The 24,210-nt window shown below is 60.5% G+C and overlaps 11 protein-coding genes across 11 annotated transcripts; 8 read left to right on the plus strand and 3 right to left on the minus strand.

Moving 5' to 3' along the window:
- Positions 1 to 647: 647 nt before the first annotated feature.
- COLE_05493 (uncharacterized protein) lies at positions 648 to 2,008 on the plus strand (the record flags this gene model as incomplete). The annotated part of the gene is made up of 5 exons (XM_018419872.2): positions 648 to 927; positions 972 to 1,426; positions 1,463 to 1,585; positions 1,618 to 1,794; positions 1,832 to 2,008. 5 exons carry the CDS (start codon positions 648 to 650, stop codon positions 2,006 to 2,008), a joined length of 1,212 nt encoding a protein of 403 aa, XP_018275803.1.
- An 823-nt stretch (positions 2,009 to 2,831) lies between these two features.
- On the minus strand, positions 2,832 to 3,739 carry COLE_05494 (uncharacterized protein; the record flags this gene model as incomplete). Its single annotated transcript, XM_018426985.2, has 2 exons — positions 2,832 to 3,209; positions 3,251 to 3,739. 2 exons carry the CDS (start codon positions 3,737 to 3,739, stop codon positions 2,832 to 2,834), a joined length of 867 nt encoding a protein of 288 aa, XP_018275804.1.
- A 2,567-nt stretch (positions 3,740 to 6,306) lies between these two features.
- COLE_05495 (uncharacterized protein) lies at positions 6,307 to 7,286 on the plus strand (the record flags this gene model as incomplete). Its single annotated transcript, XM_018424358.2, has 2 exons — positions 6,307 to 6,843; positions 7,017 to 7,286. The coding sequence occupies 2 exons, from the start codon at positions 6,307 to 6,309 to the stop codon at positions 7,284 to 7,286; spliced, it is 807 nt and encodes a 268-aa protein (XP_018275805.1).
- Positions 7,287 to 7,488: 202 nt separating this feature from the next.
- Positions 7,489 to 9,033, minus strand: COLE_05496 (uncharacterized protein; the record flags this gene model as incomplete). The annotated part of the gene is made up of 3 exons (XM_018424359.2): positions 7,489 to 8,152; positions 8,203 to 8,688; positions 8,747 to 9,033. The coding sequence occupies 3 exons, from the start codon at positions 9,031 to 9,033 to the stop codon at positions 7,489 to 7,491; spliced, it is 1,437 nt and encodes a 478-aa protein (XP_018275806.1).
- Positions 9,034 to 9,403: 370 nt separating this feature from the next.
- COLE_05497 (uncharacterized protein) lies at positions 9,404 to 9,781 on the plus strand (the record flags this gene model as incomplete). Its single annotated transcript, XM_018419873.2, has 1 exon — positions 9,404 to 9,781. The coding sequence occupies one exon, from the start codon at positions 9,404 to 9,406 to the stop codon at positions 9,779 to 9,781; it is 378 nt and encodes a 125-aa protein (XP_018275807.1).
- Positions 9,782 to 10,888: 1,107 nt separating this feature from the next.
- On the plus strand, positions 10,889 to 12,468 carry COLE_05498 (uncharacterized protein; the record flags this gene model as incomplete). Its single annotated transcript, XM_018420530.1, has 2 exons — positions 10,889 to 11,168; positions 11,210 to 12,468. The coding sequence occupies 2 exons, from the start codon at positions 10,889 to 10,891 to the stop codon at positions 12,466 to 12,468; spliced, it is 1,539 nt and encodes a 512-aa protein (XP_018275808.1).
- Positions 12,469 to 13,773: 1,305 nt separating this feature from the next.
- On the plus strand, positions 13,774 to 14,643 carry COLE_05499 (uncharacterized protein; the record flags this gene model as incomplete). The annotated part of the gene is made up of 2 exons (XM_018424888.1): positions 13,774 to 14,259; positions 14,299 to 14,643. 2 exons carry the CDS (start codon positions 13,774 to 13,776, stop codon positions 14,641 to 14,643), a joined length of 831 nt encoding a protein of 276 aa, XP_018275811.1.
- Positions 14,644 to 15,372: 729 nt separating this feature from the next.
- On the plus strand, positions 15,373 to 16,700 carry COLE_05500 (uncharacterized protein; the record flags this gene model as incomplete). The annotated part of the gene is made up of 10 exons (XM_018424360.2): positions 15,373 to 15,461; positions 15,522 to 15,566; positions 15,603 to 15,815; positions 15,858 to 15,982; positions 16,015 to 16,033; positions 16,066 to 16,303; positions 16,336 to 16,385; positions 16,417 to 16,468; positions 16,519 to 16,632; positions 16,665 to 16,700. 10 exons carry the CDS (start codon positions 15,373 to 15,375, stop codon positions 16,698 to 16,700), a joined length of 981 nt encoding a protein of 326 aa, XP_018275809.1.
- A 212-nt stretch (positions 16,701 to 16,912) lies between these two features.
- On the plus strand, positions 16,913 to 18,510 carry COLE_05501 (uncharacterized protein; the record flags this gene model as incomplete). Its single annotated transcript, XM_018425583.1, has 3 exons — positions 16,913 to 17,162; positions 17,231 to 17,622; positions 18,235 to 18,510. The coding sequence occupies 3 exons, from the start codon at positions 16,913 to 16,915 to the stop codon at positions 18,508 to 18,510; spliced, it is 918 nt and encodes a 305-aa protein (XP_018275810.1).
- A 1,343-nt stretch (positions 18,511 to 19,853) lies between these two features.
- On the minus strand, positions 19,854 to 20,216 carry COLE_05502 (uncharacterized protein; the record flags this gene model as incomplete). Its single annotated transcript, XM_065626413.1, has 1 exon — positions 19,854 to 20,216. One exon carries the CDS (start codon positions 20,214 to 20,216, stop codon positions 19,854 to 19,856), a length of 363 nt encoding a protein of 120 aa, XP_065482354.1.
- Positions 20,217 to 20,744: 528 nt separating this feature from the next.
- On the plus strand, positions 20,745 to 22,381 carry COLE_05503 (uncharacterized protein; the record flags this gene model as incomplete). The annotated part of the gene is made up of 2 exons (XM_018425673.1): positions 20,745 to 21,012; positions 21,048 to 22,381. The coding sequence occupies 2 exons, from the start codon at positions 20,745 to 20,747 to the stop codon at positions 22,379 to 22,381; spliced, it is 1,602 nt and encodes a 533-aa protein (XP_018274788.1).
- Positions 22,382 to 24,210: the final 1,829 nt, after the last annotated feature.

A 24,210-nucleotide genomic window follows, 5' to 3' on the forward strand; every position in this document is an offset into this window, starting at 1 on the left:
AAGGGGGTGGCAAGGTTGCCGTGTGGATCGAATGAAGGAGTCCGAGTCGGCTCGAGGTAGCTGGGACGATGAGACTCAGCGACGAGGTAGTGCTCTCTTTTCTTGCGACTCCGGGTGGGCAGCCGTTAGAGGTGCAGACCTGCGAGTCGAGGGGAGGTTGAGAAAGGGATTGTTGGTGTCGACGACGAGCGATACGACCGAGTAGGAGTGCTGATTGACAAGCTGACAAGCTGACGACCGAGTTTTCTGACCGGCTTTGGGCGGCCCTCACCCAACGAGCAGCGACCTTCCTTCCCCGCCCGAGTCGACTTTAGGCCCCACCTTGATTTGGGCGACACAAGTTAATCCACCCCTCCCTTTAATCTCGCCTCCGCTCACGACGCGTCCCAGAATTTGAGCAAGGCGGAGAGTGGAGAAGTGGAGGTGCGTCCGTCCTCACCATCCAAGCCGCGCTGCACCTCATCACCATCACCACACGCACAACGTTCAACGCCCTCAATCAATCCATTCGGCACTACTTCCCGCGTCATATCGAGCATCTTGACCGAACATCTTGGGCTCTTATATCCAAGCGAGCCAGCCCCAAGCTCTCGTTATCTTGACCTACGCTCCTTGCACCCCCCAGTTGCCACCTCCAGCCCACACTGATGAAGCGGGCGACGCCGCCTCCGGGCGAGGCGACTCCTTCCACCCCCTTCAACGAAAACTCCACCCCTCTGAAAGAAAACAGAAAACAACGACGGGCAAGGCTAAGGGCTATGGAGGGCAATCCGGATGCTACTTCGGACGGAGCGAGCGACTTCAAAGAGGACGAACCTCAGCAGAGCCAGCAGAGCAGGAACAAGAGAAGGCAGAACGAGGGAACAGCGAACGAGTATTACGATTTCACAAAGAACTCGGGAGATGAGGCCTGCTCCAAGTGTGGTCGTGAGTATTATCATTATCTATGCAAGCGCACCACTGATTCGCAGTGGCCGGGCACAGTGTGACTACCTGCACCACTCTTCCTCCCCCGTACGCAGAAGCCGAGCCGCGCGCCGGCCCTTCCGGCCAGTCACTTGACGGAGGAGAAGGCACCTCAACTATCAACAGCGATGACCCAGGAGCGCCGTCAAAGTTCAAGCCTTTTAGGCGCATGGCCATCAGCGTTACCCTCCCTGAGAGTGACGATGAGGAGGAGGGCGATGATGGCAGAGGCAGTGGCGCGAAGGAGCAGAAGACCTCCGGAGGAATGAACTCCAAGCGCTCTTCGCCACCTGCCCCCCCTCCCGGTTCCCCACCTCCGCCGCCCCTACTCCTCCCAGCCCACGTGAGCATGGGTGATGAGGACCAGGACGCTGTGGGACAGGATGCACCCCCACTTGATGTCGTTGTGGAGAACACAGATATGACCGGCATCGCAGTGTTGGACGATAGCCGTGCAACGGTGCGCTACATTGCTGTCATCTGAGGCTGACTGTAGGGTGCCGTCCGCTACTATGACCCGAGAGCAACCGATGAGTTTTTCGCAAGTGCAGATCTTCGCAGCGTTTGCAAGAAGTGCAAGAAGCCGGGACATACTGACCGCAACTGTGACGTGGAGATTGTGCGCCGATTCAACGACTTTGCTGACGATAGTGTCTACGATGCGGCGAGGAAGGCCATGAGCGCAACTCGTGCCCTTACGGCCAGACGTGTAGATATTGCGGCTTGAGCGGTCACTCTGCAATGGAGTGCAAGCAGCGAGCTGTTCAAGCTCATGACACGGGTACAGTCAAGTGTACGCTTTGCGGCAGCAATCGCCATGGCACGACGGTGAGTTCATCTTGTGACAAGCTCTGATTGACAATAGGGCTGTGAGCTGGCATGGCGCACGTATGTCTACTATCCGCCTGATGTGCGCGAGGAGGTTGTCAGAAGTAAGAGCGAAGCCAAGGGTTGGAAGCTCGAGGCGGTCGGCAAGAACCCCATGTCCTTGTTTTGCTTCAATTGCGCGAGGGAAGGACACTTGGGTGACGTGAGTGAATGATGATAGCGACAGAGCAGCACAGAGATGACCGGGCATATGCTTACTGGCAGGACTGCGGCATGCCTAAAGGTTCCAAAGCGCCGATCTTTGCGTACCCCACCGCGTTCTCTGCTGCAATGGCCAGTCGCGGGCCGTATGCCGCAAGCTTCTCGCGTGGACGTTACGAGGCCCGCCCAGCGGGGACTCACACGCGCTTTGATGACGATCTTCCAGGCCTCAACCCCGGATATGCCGGGTTCGGCGGCGCCGCGCCTGGCCGTCGCGGGCGAGAGAAGGAGATGGCGCGTCAGCGTGGCCTCGATCGCCGCGACGACCACGACGATTGGTTCTCAAATCGAGATCGTCACCGCGACCACCGGCGCGGCGGATGGACCAGGCAGCGCACTCCCGAGCGTCGCCCTGCGATGGGGGCCGGAAGCCTGGCCAGCCGCTTGTCTGGGAATGGGGTGCTCCCGCGGAGTGGGGCGACTTGGGCTCCGGGTCGCCCAGGACCAAGCCATCGAGGAGACCGCGACCGCGGCTCGCGCTACGGTGGTGAGGCAGAGATTGAGGAGGGGGAGTGGCGTGCGTCTGGTGCTGGTGGTGGACGCGTGGAAGGATGGGGCGCGGAACTGGACCGCGCCGACCGCGAGGGAAGGCGCTGGCGTGATGATAACAACCGCGATGACCGCGCTCGTGCTGGCCCCAGTCGCCAGGGCGGAGCTGCTCGAGGACAACGATACACAGGCGGGTACTAGATTGATGAGACGAGGGCGTGTCAAATGGTTGATATGCAAGCTCTGTCACATCGCTGCTATATAAAGGCGCACCAAGTCGCGCTGAGCTAATAAAGACGGAGTAGGGAGGCCCAAGACTCTGAGTACTCTGACGACTCGACCAATGGAATGCCCAGGGTTGGCTCATCAGGTTCGTCTGCCAACATGCGCTCGACGACCTCGATGTCCTCAAATGCGTGGCCGGGGTTGATGATCTCGAGTTGGCATTTGATTTGGCGCAAGCGCTCCTCTAGCGCGGCCTTGCCCTGGAGGAACTGTTTACGGAGGGCGTGGGTCTCGTCCGTGTCTTGAACGTTTGTAATTTGCGCCGCCTTGGAGTGTGCGCTGCAGAGGTTCGAGCTTTTTGCCGTCTCAAAGCGCCTGTCGCGAGCGAGGACGAGGTCCCGGAAGCTGTCGGCGATAGCAACGACATTGTCGAGCAGCTCCTGGTCTCAGCTGAGGAGCCGGTGGATGTAAGAATACGCACCTGAGGTACAACCGGGAGGTGTGGGGTCGCGATGTGGGTTGTTGGCGCGACTATCGAGCAGCCGAGGTGGAACCCAGCAACGCGCACTTGGGGTTCCATCGGGATGTCTGAGCTCTGGGGTTTCGGGCTCACCTGAGCCTTCGCTGCATTCGCTGGGCCCACACCACCCGCCCGGCGCGCGGAGGATCGCGTCATGCGTTCGTTGTACTCTTTCTTGATTTGCTTGATCATCTTTACCCTTGCTTTCCTGGCGGCTAACGGGGACGTCGCAAAGACGTCCTCGAAGTCATCCACCCACAGGGGGGCGGCAGGGCGACCTTTCACCTTCTTGATGGGAATGGGCTGAGAGGGTGTGAAGGTAGGAGGCTCGTTGACGATGCACGCGACATTGGAAGGAGACGGAGGTGCGTTGTCCTGCTCGCTCTTGTCTTGCACTACCGAAGTCCACGACGACAGCGAGGACCACGACCGCAAGATGACGTCCCACATCTTGCGAGTGAGCCACTGCACTGAGCGGCAAGCTTACCTGGGCTTTCTCCGTATACAAGCGACAACAAGTGGGTGGGAGCTGGTTAAAGTTGGTGTAAAATGAAGAAGATGTGATGAGGAGATGCCGAGAAGATGTGTTGAGGAAGGAAGGCAACACGAGGGAGATGAGGTTAAGTATGCTGGCGACGACGAGATGGCTGGAATCAACACTGTACATGTAAGACAGTGCATGCGAGGAACCCTTGGCCTGCTTGTACACCATTCTGTTGATTGACTCAATTTGGAGAAGTACTCCTGACTGAATTGCTGGTGACTGTGTTTGCCATAGCCCCAATTGACATGCGTTCGGGGAGAAAAGGTCGTGAATGTTCGGAGCGGTCAGCAGGCATCGCCGAGGCCGAAGGCAGGCTCTAGCGGCGCAAACTGGTTAGCCCATCCCAGTGCCCTTCCCCCCTACTCTCCATGAATCCACCGGCGTCGTCTATGTTGCCATCCATAGTAGCCTGGACGAGTAGGCACTGTATCTCACTGGCTTACTGGGCGAATAGAGTTGTTGTGATCACCACCATCACACCGTACTGCATGCTGGCGTGATTGGAGTGAGCTGAGTTGACACCCTCCATCGAGGGAATGAGGGACAGCTTAGATCTGGAATGACAGCAAAAGGCGGGGGCTGGGCGGCGACGATGACAGATGCTGCGGCGATCAAAAGGCGGGAAGTGTGTACGGCCTCCTACAATATTGTGGCCTCATAGGGTAGCTGTCGCCGCGTGAGCGTCGTACACCGGAGATTCGGAGGAGGTGGTAGATGCTGTGCTCGGCCTAGTTTCAGGAGACCGCGGTGGCTGGGACCTCGCCGACATTGAGACATACCTGAGGCCTGTGGCCGAGCTGCAGGGTGGGAAACAATTCCGTTTCCACCTATGCGTCCTCTGCAACTGTTATTGCTGTGCGGTTGAAGCAAGATCGAGTCGCCGCTTGCTGCTGACTGCGGTGAAAATAACCGTGTCTGAGATGGCAGGCACCAGCCTCCGTGGTCGTTCCCCACTAGAGCCTGAATGCTCCTAGTTGCGCAGCAAGTGCCCTTCCAACATTCTTGGGACCCCGGTGCACTAGATCACCAGTGTGCATTGGTGACGAAACTGTTTTGATGAGAGGATTAAAAGGTCAGCACTCCAGCACCCGCTGTATTGGCTCTGCGCTCCTCACTGACTCATCACCTTCCCTTCACCACCACCGAGTGGCCGCCGACATTGTAAAGTATTTGCCCTCCGCGCCATTTCACGACTGGGCCATCACCTCGTACGATGTACAGGATTCAGCGTTGTTGCGCGTTGTCAGGGATGGTCACTCGCTGTGTCCTGCAAAGGACACCTACTCAGTTCTCATCAACCAACTCTCCCCGTTATTGACAATTCAGTGTTCTCCTCTCGACCACCTTTCCCTTTCCACATCACGGGCGTATGCTTGTACGTCTCTCGTCAGATGATCAGCAGCATCGCGACGACACCTCAACCTGCCTTGGGCAAGTCGGTGGTGGAAGTTCTTTCAAGCACCCACAGCCGATCCCCCCTCCCCCCTCCCCTTATTTCAGCGTCACCATCACGTGATGGCTGTCATGCGTCTTGATCCCAACCTCTTCGTCTTAGAAATCAGGCATCTACTCGACTAAGGCTTCTATGAAGAATGGACGTTCTTCGACCCTCTGACCTCGGATTCGGATGCACTACAGGATGATCGTTGTATTGCCTCTGCCGGGGCTGGCCCCCATCAGAGAGTGAGTCATCAGATTCGACGGCAGCATTCATGGAGCGTGGACCTTCCTCAAGTCGCCACCGAGCACGCCCTGCAGGTCCGCTTAATGTTGTTGCGATCAGTGGTCAAATTGAGCGGGGTTAGCCGCGGCTTAAGACTGACCTTCTCGGAGAACTCGCCGAAACGCCACCACTTGGGCAGTCCGAGGATATACTACCGAAAGAAATGTTGACGAACTTCTACGTGGCAGGCAGTAGGGCGGTTTGCTCGACTCGCTCGTTTCTCGATGGCTCCCTAGCGTCTTCTGCTCCCTAAAACGTGACCATCAGCGTACATCCTTTTCTTGGGCCGAGCTCTTGGAGTCAGCCTGAGCGTAGTCCAGTTCTGGAGCGGCTGGCTGTTTCCACGGGGCCTGATAGCACACACCTTTTGCTGTTTACATTTGTCGCTGGTCACGTCGATGTGCTTGCACGAGAGTATAAAAGGCGAAGACCCATGGACTCGTGGATGAGCATTTATACTCGGCAACTGATCAATTCAGTGTCCCCATGCACAATTTTTAGCGCGCGCTCAGATCTGTCATCCGATGTGGCTGCGTATGTCGCTGGCCAGCTGGCGACCCTGTGCTGGTTCATGCCGCCACAAACATGAGCGTGCAGCCTGCACCATGTTGCTTTGCCTCAGGCACAGGCGACCCTGCGAGCGGAGTCTACTGTCGATGTCCGTCGATCCATCCAAGATTCGGATTGCCTCCACATCGGCGAAGTGTTCCGGCCTCGCCGAGCCATCTTTCATCTCTCCTCACCATCAGGATGCCGCTCCGTCTCCTACGCAGCTGCGCGCCACTACGCGCTGCCCCGGCGCGCTGCACGCGCACCCCCTCCTCCCGGCGACCCCTCTCCACTCCTCCTCCTCCCCCTCCTCCATCCTCCCGCACATCAGACGCGGCCCGCGCGGCCCGCGACCGCCTGTACGCCGACCGGATGAAGCGCAACCGCACGCTCGTGCTGTACACGGTGGGCTCGCTCGCCCTCGTCTCGGGGATCACGTACGCCGCCGTGCCGGCGTACCGCGCGTTCTGCGCTGCAACAGGATACGCGGGCACGCCGATGACGGACCCGGCGCGGTTCGAGGCCAGCAGGCTGTATGCGAACGAGCAGACGGCCGGGCGGCCGATCACCGTCCGCTTCGAGGCGACGAGCTCGGACACGCTCCCGTGGAGCTTTGAGCCTGTGCAGCGCAGCGTCACCGTCGTGCCCGGACAGACGGCGTTGGCGTTCTACACGGCAAAGAATAACTCGGACAAGGACTTGATCGGGATCGCGACGTATAACATGACCCCCGAGAAGGTGAGTTAAGACTGGGGATAGGGGTAGGGGAAGTGGGAGGATGTGGGGATGCCGGCGTACTGGCCTGCGGTCTGCGGGACGCTTGACGGTGCGCAGGGGTGCATGTAGTCGTTCCCCTCCTCGAGCCGCTCATCTTGTCTTTCGGATCTCTCCAGCTGGCCGGCTGACCCCAGATCGCGCCCTACTTTGCCAAGGTGGAGTGCTTCTGCTTTGAGGAACAGAAGATTCGCGCGGGCGAAGAGGTCGACCTGCCCGTCTTCTTCTTTATCGATCGCGACGTCGTGGACGACCCAACACTGGACAATGTCGACGACATCGTGCTCTCGTACACGTTCTTCCGGGCCAAGCGCAACGACAAGGGCCACGCCGTGTTCGACGCACCCGCCGACGTCGTGAACAAGGCCTCGGGGTGGGAAAACTACGAACATGTGCCGGCCAAGTAGGTGGGTCTGAGTCGCCGGGCGCCGAGACGCCGAAGGGGGGAACCGAGTCAAGAGGGTAGATCTAGAGCAACAGGCATTATCATCGCATGCATAGCACATCTCACTGCGTCCCATTTCGCGAGCCTTAAAACTCGCCTAACACGACCATCATGGAGCACCGCACGTCTTCTCACACATGCATCTATGCTACTGTCTAACGAGATTACTTCTTCTCGATGTCGTAGTTCACGCGCCGGAGGAGCATGAACAGCGCGAGGGCAGAGCCGGCGAATGCACCCGCCGCAAGCGGCTTGGTGAAGCGCGCGCTGAGCGGATACGAGTAGGTGACGTACACGGGTACGGCGTGGTTTTCAGTGACGGAGCGCTTGGTGATGACGACCTTGGGGCGGCCGATCGTGTCGAGATAGGTGCGGTGGACGCCGTGGTAGATCGAGTCGAGGGGGAACGGGGCAAACACCTCGACGTCGGTCGCGCCCTCGGGGAGGACGATGGTCAGCTCCTCCTGGTCGACGACGACGCCCTTGAGCGGCGTGAGGAAGGGCACTTCGAGGATGGCGCGGTCGCCGTCGGTGCGAAGGTTCTCGGCGAGAGGCATGTCCCAGCCCACGGTGAACGAGTAGTTCCACCCTCCGAGGACGGGGTAGCGGGGACGCAGCTCGAGCGAGCCGTCCACAACACGCTTCTTGCCAACGGCGGGCTGGCCGGGGCGGAAGCGCGAGGTCGACACGTTGCCAATCACGTCGTAGTAGTACACGCTGTGCGCTGAAGGCGGGAGGCGGAGGGTGAACTCGGAGAGCACCTGCGCGGGCTTGCCGGCGTGGAAGCGCGACTGCTGGTGCGCAAGGCGCGAGAACTGCCCCTTGAGCCTGGTGTTAGTGGATGTTGCAGTTTGGCCTGGTGAGAGTGTTGCACTCACTGAGGTCCGTCGTTGAAGAGGCCGACCTCGTCCTGAATGTTGAGGTTGGCCCCCCAGTACGAGACCTCAGCCGCGCGCTTGAGCGTACGGATGCCGATGATGGGCTCGCGCGTCTCGTAGTGGACGTAGAAGGGCGACTGCTCCGCGCTTGCGTCGGCGCCAATGGTGGGCGGAACGCCGTGGAATGGACCAAGCGTGATTGTTGCCGAGCTCTTGGTGACATCAGAGTCGCGAGTGTACGTCTTTGGGACGGTACCGTGGGAGAGAATCACAGACGTTGGGGTGCGGATCTTGATACGCTCGACGTCACACTTGTACGCCGAGTCAACGAGAGTGGTATCCGACTCCCAGATCATAAACTGGGGTTCGCGCTGCTCGATCTCCTCGGGGAGAGGGCGCGCGGCGTGCGCAGTGATCGCATTCAAGGAGATTGTCACCGTGTCATCCTTCCTCAGCTTGCCCATGGGCACGACAGCGACCGGCGCACTGGATATCAGCATGCCACAGTACACTAGATGAGGGGAAATATGAGATGGTGACTCACTCGCCCAAGCGGCCGGCCTCGACAGACACTGCCTTGCCCCCGACAAGCACCTCGTACCATGCAGGCTCTGGCTGACCTGATGCTGCCAGCGCGAGGATGTAGGACCCCGGGTCGGCATTCAACGCCTTGACGTTGTACTGTGTGGTGACGAGGGTTGTGCTGCCGCCGAGCTCGACGGTGCGGGCGACGGCGGTGTTGACATATTCTTGAGGAGCGGCAGCGGACTGAAGGCGTGCCGCCCTTGCGAGGGCGGCTGGAATGAGCGTGAGGAAGGGGAGAAGCCGCATGAGGGCTTTGGGTGTTAGGGGGGGGGGGGGGTGGGGGGGACTTGAACTGGAGCACCTCGATGGACCTCGATCGCGAGCACCAGTTGGCCGAGACACGTCAGGCGTGGTGGAGGTTGGGATCGCATCGTGGCAATCGCGTGGTGGTATTGATTCCGTTGAAGAATGACGTGGCAGGGATTGCCGGTCTAGTCGTGTATCACACCGGTCAATCAACGTGTTGAGGTTAATTGCCCTGGTTGAGGCCGGATCGAAAGTTGCGGGATCGGAAGAGGCGAATGGACGCGTCGCGTTCAGGATCGAGTCTGACGCGCCTTGCTCAACACGCGCAGCAACAGAGCTCGAGCACGCAGTGACAGTGACAGTGACAGGCATGACAGGGGTTGGTTCCCGCTATCCCCCTCGGTTTCAGCTCATTGCCATTCATCATCTTCACTACTACTCTTATCCTTTCTCTAGCTCTCTCTGGCTCTCTCTTGCGCGAGAGAGCTCTTGCTCACTCCTCAATCTCCTCGCGCTCTTCGGCCCCATACAGACCATGGCTGTCATTGTCATAACCACACTTGTCCACATGTCCCACCGCGCAATCCATTCTCTGCGTCAGGCTAGTACTCTTCTTACCCCGTTTCCTTCGTGGCATGCAATCTCGCAGCGCCCACCATGTCATGCTCGGCGCTCCATACGCTCCCCCCAATCCCCCATTCCGGCCATTCAAACAGATCGTGACACTAATCGCAGGATCGCAGGATGACAATTCGCAGGATACCAGGACATGGCGCAGATAGCACGGCACGTACGGCACACGGAGGGCACACCGGCACCCCGGCACGCCGGCCACGGCGCGCGGCATTCCCCACCCCCTCGGTTCCTCTCTTACGCAACTTGAACTCTGGTGTCAGCCGCAGCAACTGTTACAAGCATGGCCAAGCACACTTTGCACACGAATACGATTCACAACCAGCCTCTTCAGCCTGCAGCCTGTCTGTGCCCGCTGTGCGATGCATGCGACGCCTATGCGACCTCGTAAGCCTCATGGATCGTGGAAACATATAACCTTCACTTGATCCTTAGTCATGGCCTTGTCTTATAACTCGTCCCCCTCGTCAATCAACACACTTACATCCTCCACATCCTCCACATTTCTCCTCCTCCCCCTCCTCCCCTCGTCGTTGTTGTAGCTTCACTGTAGGTAGTAAGTAGTAGCACTGACAACTCGCCATCAGCTGTCAGTCTCGTCACTCTTTTACCCCTTCACCCTCCCCCCTTTCTCCTCATCATGCTCCCGGCCATCATCCTCACCGCCACACTCTCGGTTCTTGCGATCGCCGACGCCGCCCCTACCCCAGGCGGTTACAGCACCCCTCTCAAGATCGACAAGCTCACCCCCCGCGACCTTCAGCCTCGCTCGAAAGCCTACAGCCTCCCGATCAAGCACAATGGTGGCATTATCCGCAATGCCCACCACGCCCGCGACATTGCAGCTGCCAACACTCATCACGTTCGCAGCCGCTACGACGAGAGGGCCGAGGAAGCTGACTTTCGGTGAGTGCAGCAGCAGCAGAACGGCAAAAGGAAAGGCTTGGACTCGGGGTGATGGTGATGGGGGCGGGCGTCAGCCAGCAGCCAGACACCAATGACCAGCGTTCAGCGCCCGGCGGGCCTGCGGGGTGAAGCAGGGTGTGTGCTTCGGCGTCGTACGATCATGATATCATGAGAGAGCTTGGAGTCGTCACGACAAGGGGATTGACGTGCGCCGCGTGTTGTTTGTCTGGTCGAGATCGAACCTTCCGTTTGCCTCTGAACCTTGGTTCTTACGCGCGTGACTAACCTTAGCGTGACCAACTGGCGTCGTGATTTCATGTACACGGTCGACGTCGAGCTCGGCACTCCTCCCCAGACCTTCTCCGTCCACATCGATACCGGTTCGTCCACTTCATACTTCCTCTCCAAGAACTGCACCATCAGGGCGTGTACTACCAACAACATTCCCCTGTTCGACTACAATGCGTCATCCACTTTCGCCCTCTGGGACACAAACGCCCGCAAGTCGCTCACCTATGGGTCAGGTTTTGCTGCAGGCCTCTGGTCTAACGACACCATGGCGATTGGGCCTTTCAAGGTCGAGAAGCAGTCATTCAGTGAGTTCACCCGCCTCCATACCGTACCCGCTGACCGTCAGTGGCTGCGTACAACACCGACGCAGGTTATGTTGGATCGAGATCCTCCGGTCTTCTTGGCCTCGGCTTCCCGAGCATCACCGCAGCCAACGAGGTTCCTTGGTGGACCAACGCCATGGAGCAGTGGGACGACAAGCGCTTTGGCATCTATCTTGAGCGGGGTGGCCTCAACGACATTCCTCCCGGCACGGAAGGCAACCAAACCACGGGCTTTCACCAGAGCGCTGGCGGCACTCTCACCCTTGGCGGCGTCGCTGAAGAGCTATACACTGGCGAGGTCAACTACGTCCCTGTGACCGAGAAGCGCTACTGGATGGTCGACTTTGACGGTGCCAAGGTGAACGGCAAGGCCATCGTTCCTCAGGGCAAGCGTGCCATCTTGGACACAGGCTCGACTCTCAACTACTTCCCTACTGCCTACGCAAAGGAGTTTTTCGCCCAGGTCCCCGGCGCCGTCGAGGCTCCGCAGATGGGAGCCGGTATGTGGTCGGTACCGTGCAAGACCGATACCAAGATTCAGTTCACCTTTGGCGGTGTCGACTACGACATTTTCCCCGACGACTTTAACTTCAGCGTTCTTGACGAGGCCGAGGGCACGTGTCTTTCGCAGATCATTGGTCTCAGCCCCGGCTCCATGGCCGAGTTCCTTTTCGGCGCCGCTTTCCTCAAGAATGTCTACTCTATCCACCGCCCCGAGCCGGCTGCCGTTGGCTTCGCCAAGCTTGCGAAGCAGAGCACTCCCTACAATGGCTGGCCTGAGTACAAGGGAAACGGCACCACCACGCCTGCGCCAGGAACCAGCACCTCCGCTGCTATCACCACTCCTACACCCCCTGAGAGCAGCTCGGCTGTTGCCTCCGCTTCGTCTGCTGCTCCTCCCACTGCGGTGAACAGCTCACCCCCTGTCGCTGCCTCTTCTACTGCTTCGTCCACACCGGTTGTCAGCTCCGCCCCTCTGCCAACCTCTTCCGCTCCGGCCACCGAAGCTATTCTGCCCGCCGAGCCTACCCCCTCCGCCGAGCCAACACCATCCGCCGAGCCGACGCCGTCCGCTAACACCTCCTCGCAGGCCGCAAATCCCTCCACTATCCCCCTCCCGGAGACTAGCGCCCTGCCCGGCGCTGGCGAGAACCAGGGCGTGCCCTGCAACACCACCAAGAACGAGTTCCCCTTCAAGCCTTACTGGGATGAGAACGGTCGCCTTAGATGGCGCAAGTTCGGCAAGGGCCGCAAGGGTCGCAAGAACCGCCAGCACGACTAAATAGACGGGCTGCTTGCTTCCTGTGATCGACCCGCGCGACCCCAATTATCCCCACGGACAATACAGGACAATCTGTATCCTTACAGCCCTTGTACACACATGGACAATCGCATAGTCATTGCTGGATGCGCTAGGCGTGGCTTATGGTACTGTTCGGTGGACACTGACTAAACGCTGACCCTCCTGCCCTGCCCACTGATCGCTGCCAAGCGGCCAGGCCGGTATGTGCAACGCCAACTGACTCCCCTTCACCATCTCCCCCTCAAATTCAGCTCCGATACTCGCATTAAGCTCATGCTCGGCCCAAGCACTCTCTGACACGCACCCGCCGCGATCTCCCCGACGCGTCGCGTTACATGACCTGGACACGGTCGACCCACGTTCCTGGTCGCTCCGGAGCGGGCTAGGCACTTGGTACTCGGCACTCTGCACCCACCGAGAGAGTGTCCCGGGCGAGCATACGTACAGATGTGGTACGGTTACGACTTGAACTCCTTTCACAACATCCTCTGCAACGTTCACTTTTTTGGCGTGTTGGTGGCTTGACGGCGAAAGTAGAGGCAAGGGGCGGGCGGAGAGGCGCCCGGACCTCAGTCCACTACTCCCTCATTCATCCATACCACTCTCTCATTCATCCATCCTGACACCAAGGCCTGATGCACCGGGCCCCGGTGACAATCGCTTCAATGTGTCGTGGTGTAGAGCGCGCAGGGGTGATCGAGCGCTCATGACCAGAGTGTCGTAACGACGAGCGCCGCGCGCTAACGGATAACAACGCCGGCAGTGTTATCCACTGATGCGGAATGCCTGACCATCAAACGGAACTCACTTCCCCTGCCAGCGACGAGGCAGCATGCTTCATTCCACAGCGACTGCGGAACGACACCTCCATCACCAGCCGTCTTGGTGGCCTCGGCCTGGCGGTACAAGACAGTGATTGCCCCCATTTCCACTCCTTACCCACAAGTTCATCAAGATCATCGGACACACCGCACCGCCTCGCCCCGTGCACCAGAGCTCCCTAGACCATCCCTCCCCCTCCCTTCTTTCCTCTTCCTCACCCCGCCAAGAGAGCACGACGTGCACCTCTTGGCATGCTCGGCGGCGGCGCGAGCGCCCCCCACCGGCGATGATAGGCCGCACCTTCGCCCCAGGCTGCGGCGCGCAAGCCAACATGGCTATCGGTCTCCTGCCATCCGACATGGTGCACGGACCATGGCACCGCCTCCCCCGGCTGGCGGAATCCATAAATGACATCTCGCGAGGCATCTGACATGGATAGCAGCATCCAGACAACGAGACAAGATGGGCTTCCTCGACTTCCTCAAGAAGGACCACGACGACGAGCACAAGCAGGTTGGGCACGGGCACGGCGGCGGACACAGCGAGCACGGCGGGTATGCCGACCGCGACGGCGGGTACGGACACCCGCAGCAGTACCAGCAGCAGCACCAGCAGGGCTACGGCCAGCCGGGGTCGTACCAGCACCAGGGATACGGGCAGGAGGGATACCAGCAGCAGCAGCCAGGCTATGGCCACCACGGCTACCCCCAGCAGCAGTACCAGCAGGGCTATGGCGATGGCGGCCACTCCTACGCAGACAAGGGCCACGGCAGCCACGGCGGTTACGGCGGCGAGCACGACAGCCACAGCAGCCACGGCGCCCACGGTGCCCACAGCAGCGGCCACAGCGAGGAGAAGAAGGGCTGGTCGAAGGGCAAGATCGCCGCTGTCGCGGGCGGCGGTCTCGCGGCGGCCGCTGTTGTCGGTGTCGGAGCCTACCTGTACCACGTGAGTCTTTCAGGTGCAGGTGCAGCGCGCTGACAATAGGAGAACCAGGAGGCGGACGAGGAGGCCCTCGAGGCGGAGAAGGCTGCTCTTGAGGCGGAGAACGCCCGCCTCGCAGAGGAGAATGCTCGCCTCCAGAACGAGGAGGCTGAGGCCGAAGCCGCGCCAGACACGGACCGCGCCGGCGGCCAGTCCAACCAGGAACGCCAGGACGAGCTGGACGCGTGGCAGGCGCGCCTGGACGAGGAGCAGGCCCGGCTCGACCAGGAGTGGGAGGAGAACGGGGACGACGAGAGCCTCCCGGGCCGCCAGGAGGACAAGGATGCGCGTCAGCGCCAGAAGGACGAGCAGCAGGCCGAGATGGACGCGATCTGGGCCCAAAGCTAATTAATAGAGATGATAAGTGATGCATGCGGTGTCGCAATCTGGCAGTTTGTGCGTGTGACGGGCGCATATACAGCGACGGCAGGGCTCGATGGTCCGGTACAGTGAGGCGGCGGAGGACGCGGCCTCACAATGGGACAAGTGCTTATGAGTGGCAAAGCTGATCCATGGTGTGGGCATGGGGGACCAGAGCAGGGCTTGCCAGATGCATGAACGCAGAAGCAGCGTATAACATGGTGTAATAGGACTGGGATGAGAACGTTTATAAGCAATTGACATGACATTTAAATCAGATGAGGCTGTTGAAGATGGAGTCAAGCATGTGTTCAAAGCCCAGGGAAATTGCTCAGCATGGATGATCTGCAAATGCATGATACGCCTGCGAAGTTGAAAAATCAGCCGCGCCAGGTGAGCGAGCGGTAAGGGCGAATTCGCCAGCTCGAAACCAAGCGGGAACGCCTGCGGGATCTCCTCGGCAGTCAGAGTTCCAGGTCAATGGAGCAGTCTGACCTGATGCTGTGCTGCTTTAGGATGGTGAGACGAAGCACCAGCTCGTCGCTGCCCGCTGGAGAACATGCCAGTTTAGCACTTGAACCCCCCGGGTTCAGTCGTGAAGTCGTCAGTGACGTCAGGAAGAGCCATGTGCGTGCACCATGCGGATCGTCAAATGTTGATGCGTTTGGCCCAGCATTGATGCATTTGGCCCACTAGATATTTTGATCAACTCTTGCCATGTCGCGCCCACCTCCCGCTCAGCTTTACGCCGAAAGCAAGCCGTTCGACAGCCAGACTATCAAGGTCTCCGATCTGCATAACGTCTAGTGAGCGTCCGCAATCAGTGCGGTTGCATGCCCCCCTCCCCCTCTCCTCGCTGACCTTAGCTTCTGGCAAGCTGGCAACCCGAATGGCAAGCCTGTCGTCTTCATGTGAGATTCACACATCGAGCTGTATGCTCACTGTAGCCACGGTGGCCCCGGCGTTGGCACGTCCGCGGGCAACACCAAGTTCTTCGACCCCGCCGTATACCGCATTGTCCTTATCGACCAGCGAGGGTGCGGCAAATCTACACCGACGGGCGAGTTGCGCGAGAACACGACTTGGGACCTTGTGGAGGACATAGAAAAGATCCGCAAACACCTCGGCATCGACAAGTGGCTCGTGTTCGGCGGGTCTTGGTGGGTCGGCCGACGGCGTGGTGTGGTGTGAGCTCACAGCAGGGGCTCGACGCTCTCTCTCGCGTACGCTGAGATGCATCCCGACTCGGTCGCGGCACTGATAGTTCGCGGCATCTATCTGTCTCGCCGCTCCGAGCTGGAGTTTACGTACAGGGACGGGGCGAGCCGTGAGTCTCCTACCAGGCGAAGCTGACAGCAGACATCTTCCCGGAGACATGGTAGCTGAGACCTCCGGCCGCGCTGACAGCAGGGAGCCCTTTGTTGCCCATATCCCAGAGGAGGAACGCGACGACCTCATGGCAGCCTACTATCGTCGCCTGACGAGCGAAGACGAGGACGTCGTCATGGCTGCCGCCCTGCCATGGCAGCTGTGGGAGGACAGTCAAGCAACGCTTCTCCCTGACAAGGATATCGCCAACCGCGCGGCGGAAGACGCGGTCGCGAACCGCGCGTGTGCGCGCCTGGAGGCGCATTACTTCTTCCACCTCGTCAGCAAGAATACGTCGCGAGCTAATAGCAGGGGTTCATGCCTGACGGGCACCTTATCAAGGAAGAAAACATCTGCAAGATGTACGTCTGACAGCGAGGGAGCTGACTTCAGCCGAAACATTCCGGCTGTCGCAATCCAAGGGCGATACGATATCATCTGCCCTGTAGGTCGAATGGGGTTGGCGCGCCACGCTGCTCGAGCACTAACACAGAGCCACGCTCCGCATACGATCTCAAGAAGGCATGGGGTGACTCACTCGAGCTCATCATTGTTCCGGATGCAGGGCACGTTGCCAGTGAGCCCGGGATCGCTGCGGCCCTCAAGGCGGTACGTGTGCTCACAGGACTGGCTGATCCAAGGCAGCGGACAGGTTTGGGCGCGAGGTGGAGTGGTAGTCGGCTGTGCTGTATACCTCTCATTAAATGACATTGCATGCACTTCTCTGCCGTTGCGGTTCACCAGACAAGCCCTGCGATGGACCATTGCCCGCTTTCCGAAGATTGGCGCGGACATGTCACCTCCACAAGGTGGAGGTTTGTTGACCCAATTTCGAGTCATCAGTTGAATCCACAACACCCGTCATTCTGTGCTCGTCGACAACTTCAGCATGGAGTGGGAGCCCAACGGCGCTCCCATAGACACCTCACCAAGCACCTCCTCTTTCCATTCCCCCGTAAACGGCTCAAACGGCACGGCGGCTGCGGCCGCTGGGCCCGCGGCCAATGGCGCAACTCTCTTCATCTCCCTCGACACCAATGTCCTCATCGACCAGCTCTCGGTTGTGAGCGAGGTACACGCGCGCCTGATTTCCGCAGGCTCCACAACATACCTTCTGGTCGGACAGCAGGCCGTCAATGGTACGCGGACTTTGGCCTCCCATGACCGCTCTCCATATTCCCGTCGCCAGCGCAGGCACTGACATCAGAGCTTGACGGATTGTCAAAGAGCACGCGCTCCGATCTCGCGGCAGCCGCGCGCGAAGCGACGCTGTGGCTGGACACGACGATACGTGGTCCGCGCGTGGGGCGAGCGTCGCGCCTGCGCATCGAGAGCCGCGCGGAGCGCATCGCCGCCGCGTTAGATACGCACGAGGGCGTGGGCATTCAGGCGCGCGAGGACGACGCGATCCTCAGCTGCTGCATATGGTTTGGGCGCGCGGCTCCCGTACTCCTCTGGACACACGACCGCAATCTCGCGGTCCTGGCGGAGGGGAGCGCGGTGCGCACCCTCGTCGGGCGCGCAGGGGCGCTGCGCCTTCTGCGAGAGGCGGGTGTCGCGCTGGACGCTGATGAGGGGATGGAGCTGGACGTGGAGATAGTGAGTGCTAGCGCAGACGCAGGCGGGAGGCGGACGGCTAGTGACGGAGGAGGACAACGACACAACGCGCTCTCTGCCAGCTGCTGACGCTAGATGGACGCGGATGAGGATTTGTTGACGACTGAGAGAGCGTTGCGCAATGCTGATCGCGTGGCCGAACTCATACCCCATCATGAGCAGCGTTTTCCACAGGAGCAGCACGCGTACACTGCTTGGGTTCCTCAGTCCGTCCCGGCTTCGACATCCACAACCGTCGCGCTCCAGACCGCGTTGAAGAGCTTGCCAAGGCGCCGCTCGTCCAGCTCCATACCCACGTGCTTTCCGCACAATATCTCCGCGCCGAAGCGACATAGCGCCGCCTCCACACCGAGGGGACCGGAATCTGTCGTCCCTCCGCCAGGCGAGCTCGCGCGAGCGATCACTCAGCTGAGGAGCGAGAACATCACTTGCGCTCACCCGTCTCGCATCCCCATTCACCTCCCAACCTCGCATGACCCGGCACATGCATCACTTCCGCGCTCATCTCCGCCGCGACCACCCCGCATTCCGCCAGATTTAGAGGCGCTCCTTGTGGCGACTCTGGCTCCAGTTTCCGCTTTGCTTGAAGCGGAGGCCGCGAGCGACGCCATTAGCCACGCGCGCGCCATCGCTGCGCGGCTCGACGACCTCGACTCACCCGACAAGCCGGTGGATTTGCGGCGTGCGCTTGTGCGTGCCTTCGCACATGCGCGCAAGTTCGCGGCTTACCTTGCCGGCGATCCTGAACGCGTGCGGGCTGGCGAGGCGGCCAACGCGCTTCTCATCGTCGCCCAGGAGCTAGGGAGACTGATGCCGCTCGACAAAAACGCATGGGCTGCCGCTGCGGCGCAGGTCCGGCAGCTGCCCTAGTTCATTCTTGTGTTGTCTATGTAATCTGCAAGTGATTATCGTTAGTGAGACGCATTGCCCTGCCCTTTGGCTCTGCGTCTCGGTGGACTGCCGCTCTGTCTATCGCAGGATTGTCAACGATATTCTGTATAGCGTGTAGCACGTGCAACAACAAGAACCGTCGCGGGTGAGGGCATGGGACGTTGATATTTTCACAACCGCTCTCATAGGGCATTGATTTCTTTCGGCACATGGCGTTGAAAGTGGGGAGAAGAGGGCAAGAAATAGGAAACCCAGGCGTAAGCGCGCCACAAATCTCCCGATTCGATTTGAACGCTTCAAGAAGACAACTCATCAGAGTGGCGGCCACACTTGTACATGCCGCATAACCACTACAAAGCTACAGAAGAGACGATATTTCATGTTTATGGCTTTGATATTTTGAAGCTTGGCTTTGGATAGTTGAGCCTGGTTACTTGAATTTTCGAGTAATCGACTATTCGCCCTAGTGGGGAGGTTTCCGATCCACAACAGTGGCGAGCTCACGTCTTTGCTGGCGAACGAGGCGTTTTGTTTTCTCAAGGGCGGATGCTTACTAAGGACTTGCAAGTCAGCGCTGCTTTCGATCTTTCGCACAGGCTATACTACTCCTCACCCGTTCTCACGTCTGACACTTCCTCTGCTGCTCGGTCATCTCGGGCTTACTCTTAAGCCACGCATCAACCTCCTTGCGCCAGCCACGCTTGTCGACGACATTGTAGTGGACCATGTGCTCGACGAGGGCGCGCCCAATGTGGTACTGGAGACCCCAGCTGCCGTCGCGATGTTGGCGCGGGTGCACTACGTGCACGTGGTATGGCATCTTGGAGCCGGCGCACAGACGGCGCGCCTCCTTGATGGGCACGCGCCTCTGGCGGGTTGTCGAGGTGCTCGAGACGGTCGGGGACCTGGGAGTGGTGGACGCACGCTTACGGGGCGGAGTCTTCGGCTGGGGCCGCTTCGGAAGATTCGACGCGCGTGCCGGAGCATTCGAGGAGCGCGTGACGCGGCGGGTATGCTTCGATGACATCGCGAAACAAGGAGCTACGGCTGACAAGAGGCACTGACAGTCAGTACCACAGGCCTATGCATTGACTGCTTAGGCTTACCAGGTCGCTGGCTAACGCTTTGCACTAGAGTTGGCACTTGTAATGTTGTGTGGCAGAAACAAAGTCCGGAGGACCTGGTCTCACACTGCTACAAACTATTGTGAGAAGTATTGTAAGGGCCCGTCGTACGGGGTGACGGGACCGGCGAAGTACGAAGTCCGAACGGGAAGCGGAGGCGGAGTTAGGGGGAGAACGCACGGGGGTTGACCGATGCTGCTATTCGGGCAACCCTCGGAAGAACAGTGGAATCACAAGGATAACAGAATCGACACGGGTGACCGGTCGGGCTACAAGTCTTATATAGGCAACTATAGGCGGGGGCCCGATTGGTCGGCCGAGTGTCGGACGAGTAGGTCGACCGACGGTTGTTGCAAGGTCGAGGAGTCGACCGAGGCGGTCAGCCGGTTGGTCGACAGACGAGGTGGACCGTATGTCCGACGAGGGTCGACGTAGGTCGACCCGCTTCCGAGCGGAGTGGTCGGACGAGTATCGGTCGAGCGGGGAAGTGGAGGTAGAGGAGATACGGGTGATCTCCGTGTGTACGGTGACGGACATACGGGGATCTCCGCTGAAGGTCATGGGTCGGTAGACCGGGCCATGACAGGCCCCCCAGTCTAAAACGCGAGCTCCTGCGAAGCGTCGGTGATCAGGTCGACGGATCAGCGGGAAGCCGACGAGAAGGCTGGGTGGCGGGAAAAACGACTGCGAAGCGTTCCTGCCAGAGGGCGCCCGAACAGAAGCGTGGTCGTGATGTGAAGGGGATGAGCGGGTGACAGCGGATAGCTAGGCCGATGTCGCTGGCTGGGTGGCGAAGGAGTGTATGTTTGGTGAGGGTGGCGCACAATGGCCAGCCGAAGGGAGGTGGGTGGGTCCGTGCCGGGGGTGGCGAGGGACAATGGAAGCGAAGCGGTGATGCGAGGGCGCAAGAACATGTGTTTTGTGCAAGGTTGGCCGCCAGTTGTGACGGCAATGAGAGGGCGCAGGTTGGTGGGCGACGAGCGAGCATGATATAAGGACGAGCGTTCGACGACGCTGTCCCCACTAACTGCTTCTCGCCCCCGCTTACCCACCCCCTACTCATCTTTCTTCTTTTCTTTCACTCACAGCATGCCCCGAGCGCCATCGACACCGCGAACGCCACGCGCGGGCGGCCGACGGCGCGTAACCGGAGCGACCGGCGGCGACGGTAACGACGGAGGCGGGCGACCGCTACGTCGGCCCCTTGGGCAGGAGCCTCCGCGGGAGGACCTGCGCGCCGGTGCGCCATACGCGGGGACGGCGCCGTCGATCACGCCGCAGGAGGCGCGGCGGTTGGTGGACGAGTACCCCTACCCGCGGCACCAGAACCAGGTGGGGTACCAGCACCCTCCGTACCGTGAGTGACTGGTGGTGGCCGGGGCTGATGGTCAGCCGCCGAATATCAGAACGAGGCGATCCGTCTGACGGGGCGGTTGGTCGAACCGTCCTGCGACCGTTGCGCGGAACGCGGGACCGACTGCATCTTCGGCGCCGTGTCGTTCCGCTGCGCGTGTTGTCTGGAGGCGGAGGTCGGCTGTCACTTCCACGGGCGTTCCTTCAGGGACATGCCCGTGGAGCGTCGTAGCGCGGTCGACCTCAGTCCCGACGAGGTGGGGATGCTCGCTCGCTATCGAGCGGAGCGAGCGAACCGCGAGCGAGACGAGCGGCGCGCGCGGCGCGCGAGCCGTCGCGAGGCGCTGCAGCGGGACATCGCCGCGGCTACGCCGGAGGACGCGCGAGAGCTGGCTCGGCAGCTCGTCGAGGGGTCCGTCGATACCCCAAGCGAATCGGGCGATGGCGTTGGGCCCGGAGCCTCCGCCGATTCAGGGCCGTCTGGGGGAGTCGCGGCGGACAACCGACACGGTCCGTCCGCGCCTCAGACGCCCGTGACCCCGACGCCACGGAGGCGTCAGGTGTCGAGCGTGCGTCGCGCCGTACCGTACCCTCCCTCGGGGCAACGGTTACCGACGCGCACGCGGGTAACGATCGCTGGGTCCCCGCCCACGCCGACGGCGGTGACAGCGAGTTCCTCGGTCGAGCCGATCGAGGCCCCCAGTCGCGAAGTGCGCGCGCGGGCTGCCGAGCAGCGGGCGGCGCTGGGCCGTGGAGCGGCCCCCGTTCTCGCGACTGGCGGCAGCGTTGCGGGTCCCTCGGGAACCCAGGAGGTAATGGACGTCGACTCGCCCGAGGCGGCCAGGGGGTCGCCGACCCAGCCTGAGGTGGTCCCGGCCTTAACCGCGGGGGACTTGACGCCCGCGCCCGTGGAGGAGGCGCGACCCATGTACGAGGGGCCGGCCAACCCGTACCAGTTGGTGAGGGGGCGCTGGGTGTTGGTGGGGTCGGAGGAGCAGGGCGCGCGATACCTGAGCGCGCAGGTGGAGCAGGTGAGGTTGGAGTCGTTGTCCTGGGCCGCGATTCGTATGCGCGAGGACCCGTTTCGGGACTTGAACCTCACGGCTCCTGATGCCGACGGGATGGTCGCCATTCTCGACCACGTCCTGATGCAGCGAGCGCGCTGGGTGAGTCACGTCGTCCGGGCCCGGGGCGAGGTTATCCTGGAGCCCCTGGACCCGGCGAGGTGGGCCGTCCTGCAGACCCGTATGCAGGCGTGGGCGAGGTGGGAGGTCATGGAGCGGCTGCTGGTTGGCTATGTGCCTCCCATGATGGTGTGGCACGAGGCGGAGGACCGGCTGCTGGCCATCCGGCCTCCGCGTCGCAACGAGTGAACGGTGCATTCATAGGCGATGTAAGAGCATGTGTCTAGGAACAGCGGGCGGTCTAGCGGGTGGCCGGCGGCACGTAGTGCTTGGAGCGAGGTTTGTCAGGGTACCGTCAGTGGAACGCGTGGACTTTGTCCATCGCGTTGGCGAGGTGCTTGTAAGGTTCCCACGTGTCATCGCTGTATCCGGTCCACCGGACGAGATATTTAACAGGGTCGCGCGTGCGGCGGGCGTCTCGTCGGGTGTCGAGAATCTCCTGGACTTCCCATTCCTCGGTGTCGTCGACGATGTCGGGCGGCGGCGGAGTTTGGACACGACCTGGTATTGTCGAGGTCGGCGCCGGCTTTAAAACGTCGACGTGGAGGACGGGGTGAATCTTGATCGATGGGGGAAGATCAAGTTGGAAGTTGACCGGCGAGATCTGTTTAATGATCTGGAACGGTCCGATGTATCTAGGCGCGAGCTTCACCGATGGGCGGCGTAGGTTGATGTTCTCGGTGTCGACTAAAACAAAGTCGTCCTTCTTGTAAGGTGGTGGCTCCGAGCGATTGCGGTCGAAGTACTTCTTCTGGAGCTCCTTAGCGAGAGTGAGGCGCGAGCGTAGGTACGCGTGTATTTGGGCGACCCGGTCGGCGCGAGCGTGAGCGTTTGCGTCGGCTAACCGTGGGTCGTCCTTGCGAAGGTCCGCGCGGCCGACGGCGTCGTCTGGTCCGCGCGGGTGGAAGCCGTAGAGGGCGAAAAAGGGTGAAATACCGGTGGAAGCGTGAGAGGCGGAGTTGTATGCGAATTCGGCAAGTGGTAGGAAATCGGCCCAGTCGTCTTGTTGGTAGCAGGTGTACATGCGGAGGTATTGGTCGAGCCATTGATTTACGATTTCTGTTTGGCCGTCCGTACGAGGGTGATGTGCAGTGGAGAACCGAAGGTCGGTACCCGCCCGGGCGCTTAGGGAGCGCCAGAAGTCGGAGGTGAATTGTGTACCGCGGTCGGTTACCACCATCTCCGGGACACCGTGCTGTGCGACGACGCGGCGCAGAAAGAGTTCCGCGAGGTCGGGGGCTTTAGTGGATGTGAGGCAGGGCTCGAATTTGGCGCCTTTGGTTAGAGGGCAAACCATGACGCAGATGGCGTCAAAGCCGTTGGAGGTTGGCAGATGTACGATGAAGTCCATGGTAACCGTCCGCCATGGGCGAGATGGTACGTCTAAGGGGCGTAGCAGTCCAGTGGGCTTCGCCCGGCGAGACTTCGAACGTTGGCAGATGAGGCATGAGGCGACGAAATCGTCGACAAAAGCCTTGATGCCGTCCCAGAAGAAGTGTCGGCGAACCGAAGCGAACGTTCTGCGTCGTCCCGGATGACCTGCTAGGGGGCGATTGTGATGGTCCTCTACTATGCTGAGGCGGAGGCGTCCCGCGTCGGGCACGTAGAGTTGGTCCTGGTGGCGAACGAGACCGTCGGCGTGGAGGACAAAACGTTGTTCCCCCGGGCGTCTGGTGTCGGTGCGCACACGCTCAGCCAGGGCCCGACAATCACTGTCGGTTTGCTGCGCGAGGCGTATTGCCTCTAGTGCTGTGGAGTCGATGTGTAGGTCGGTGGTGGTGGCCGCCGTTAAGCGGAGGATGGAGCGTACGTCGTGTTCCCGGTCGGCCGCTGTGAGTTCATGGTCGGCGCGCCTAGAGAGGGCGTCGGGTTTACCAGACAGGCAGCCCGGGCGGTGTTGAATGACGTAGTCGAAACGCTGAAGGTCGACGCTCCACCGAGCTTGTTGGGGATCAAGGAGGCGCTTAGTTGTGAAGTAAACCAGGGGTTGATGGTCGCTTAGAATAAGAACTGGGTGC

Source organism: Cutaneotrichosporon oleaginosum, assembly GCF_008065305.1.
Source record: "Cutaneotrichosporon oleaginosum strain ATCC 20508 chromosome Unknown ATCC20508_contig04, whole genome shotgun sequence".
In the NCBI taxonomy this organism is placed as follows: Eukaryota; Fungi; Basidiomycota; class Tremellomycetes; order Trichosporonales; family Trichosporonaceae; genus Cutaneotrichosporon; species Cutaneotrichosporon oleaginosum.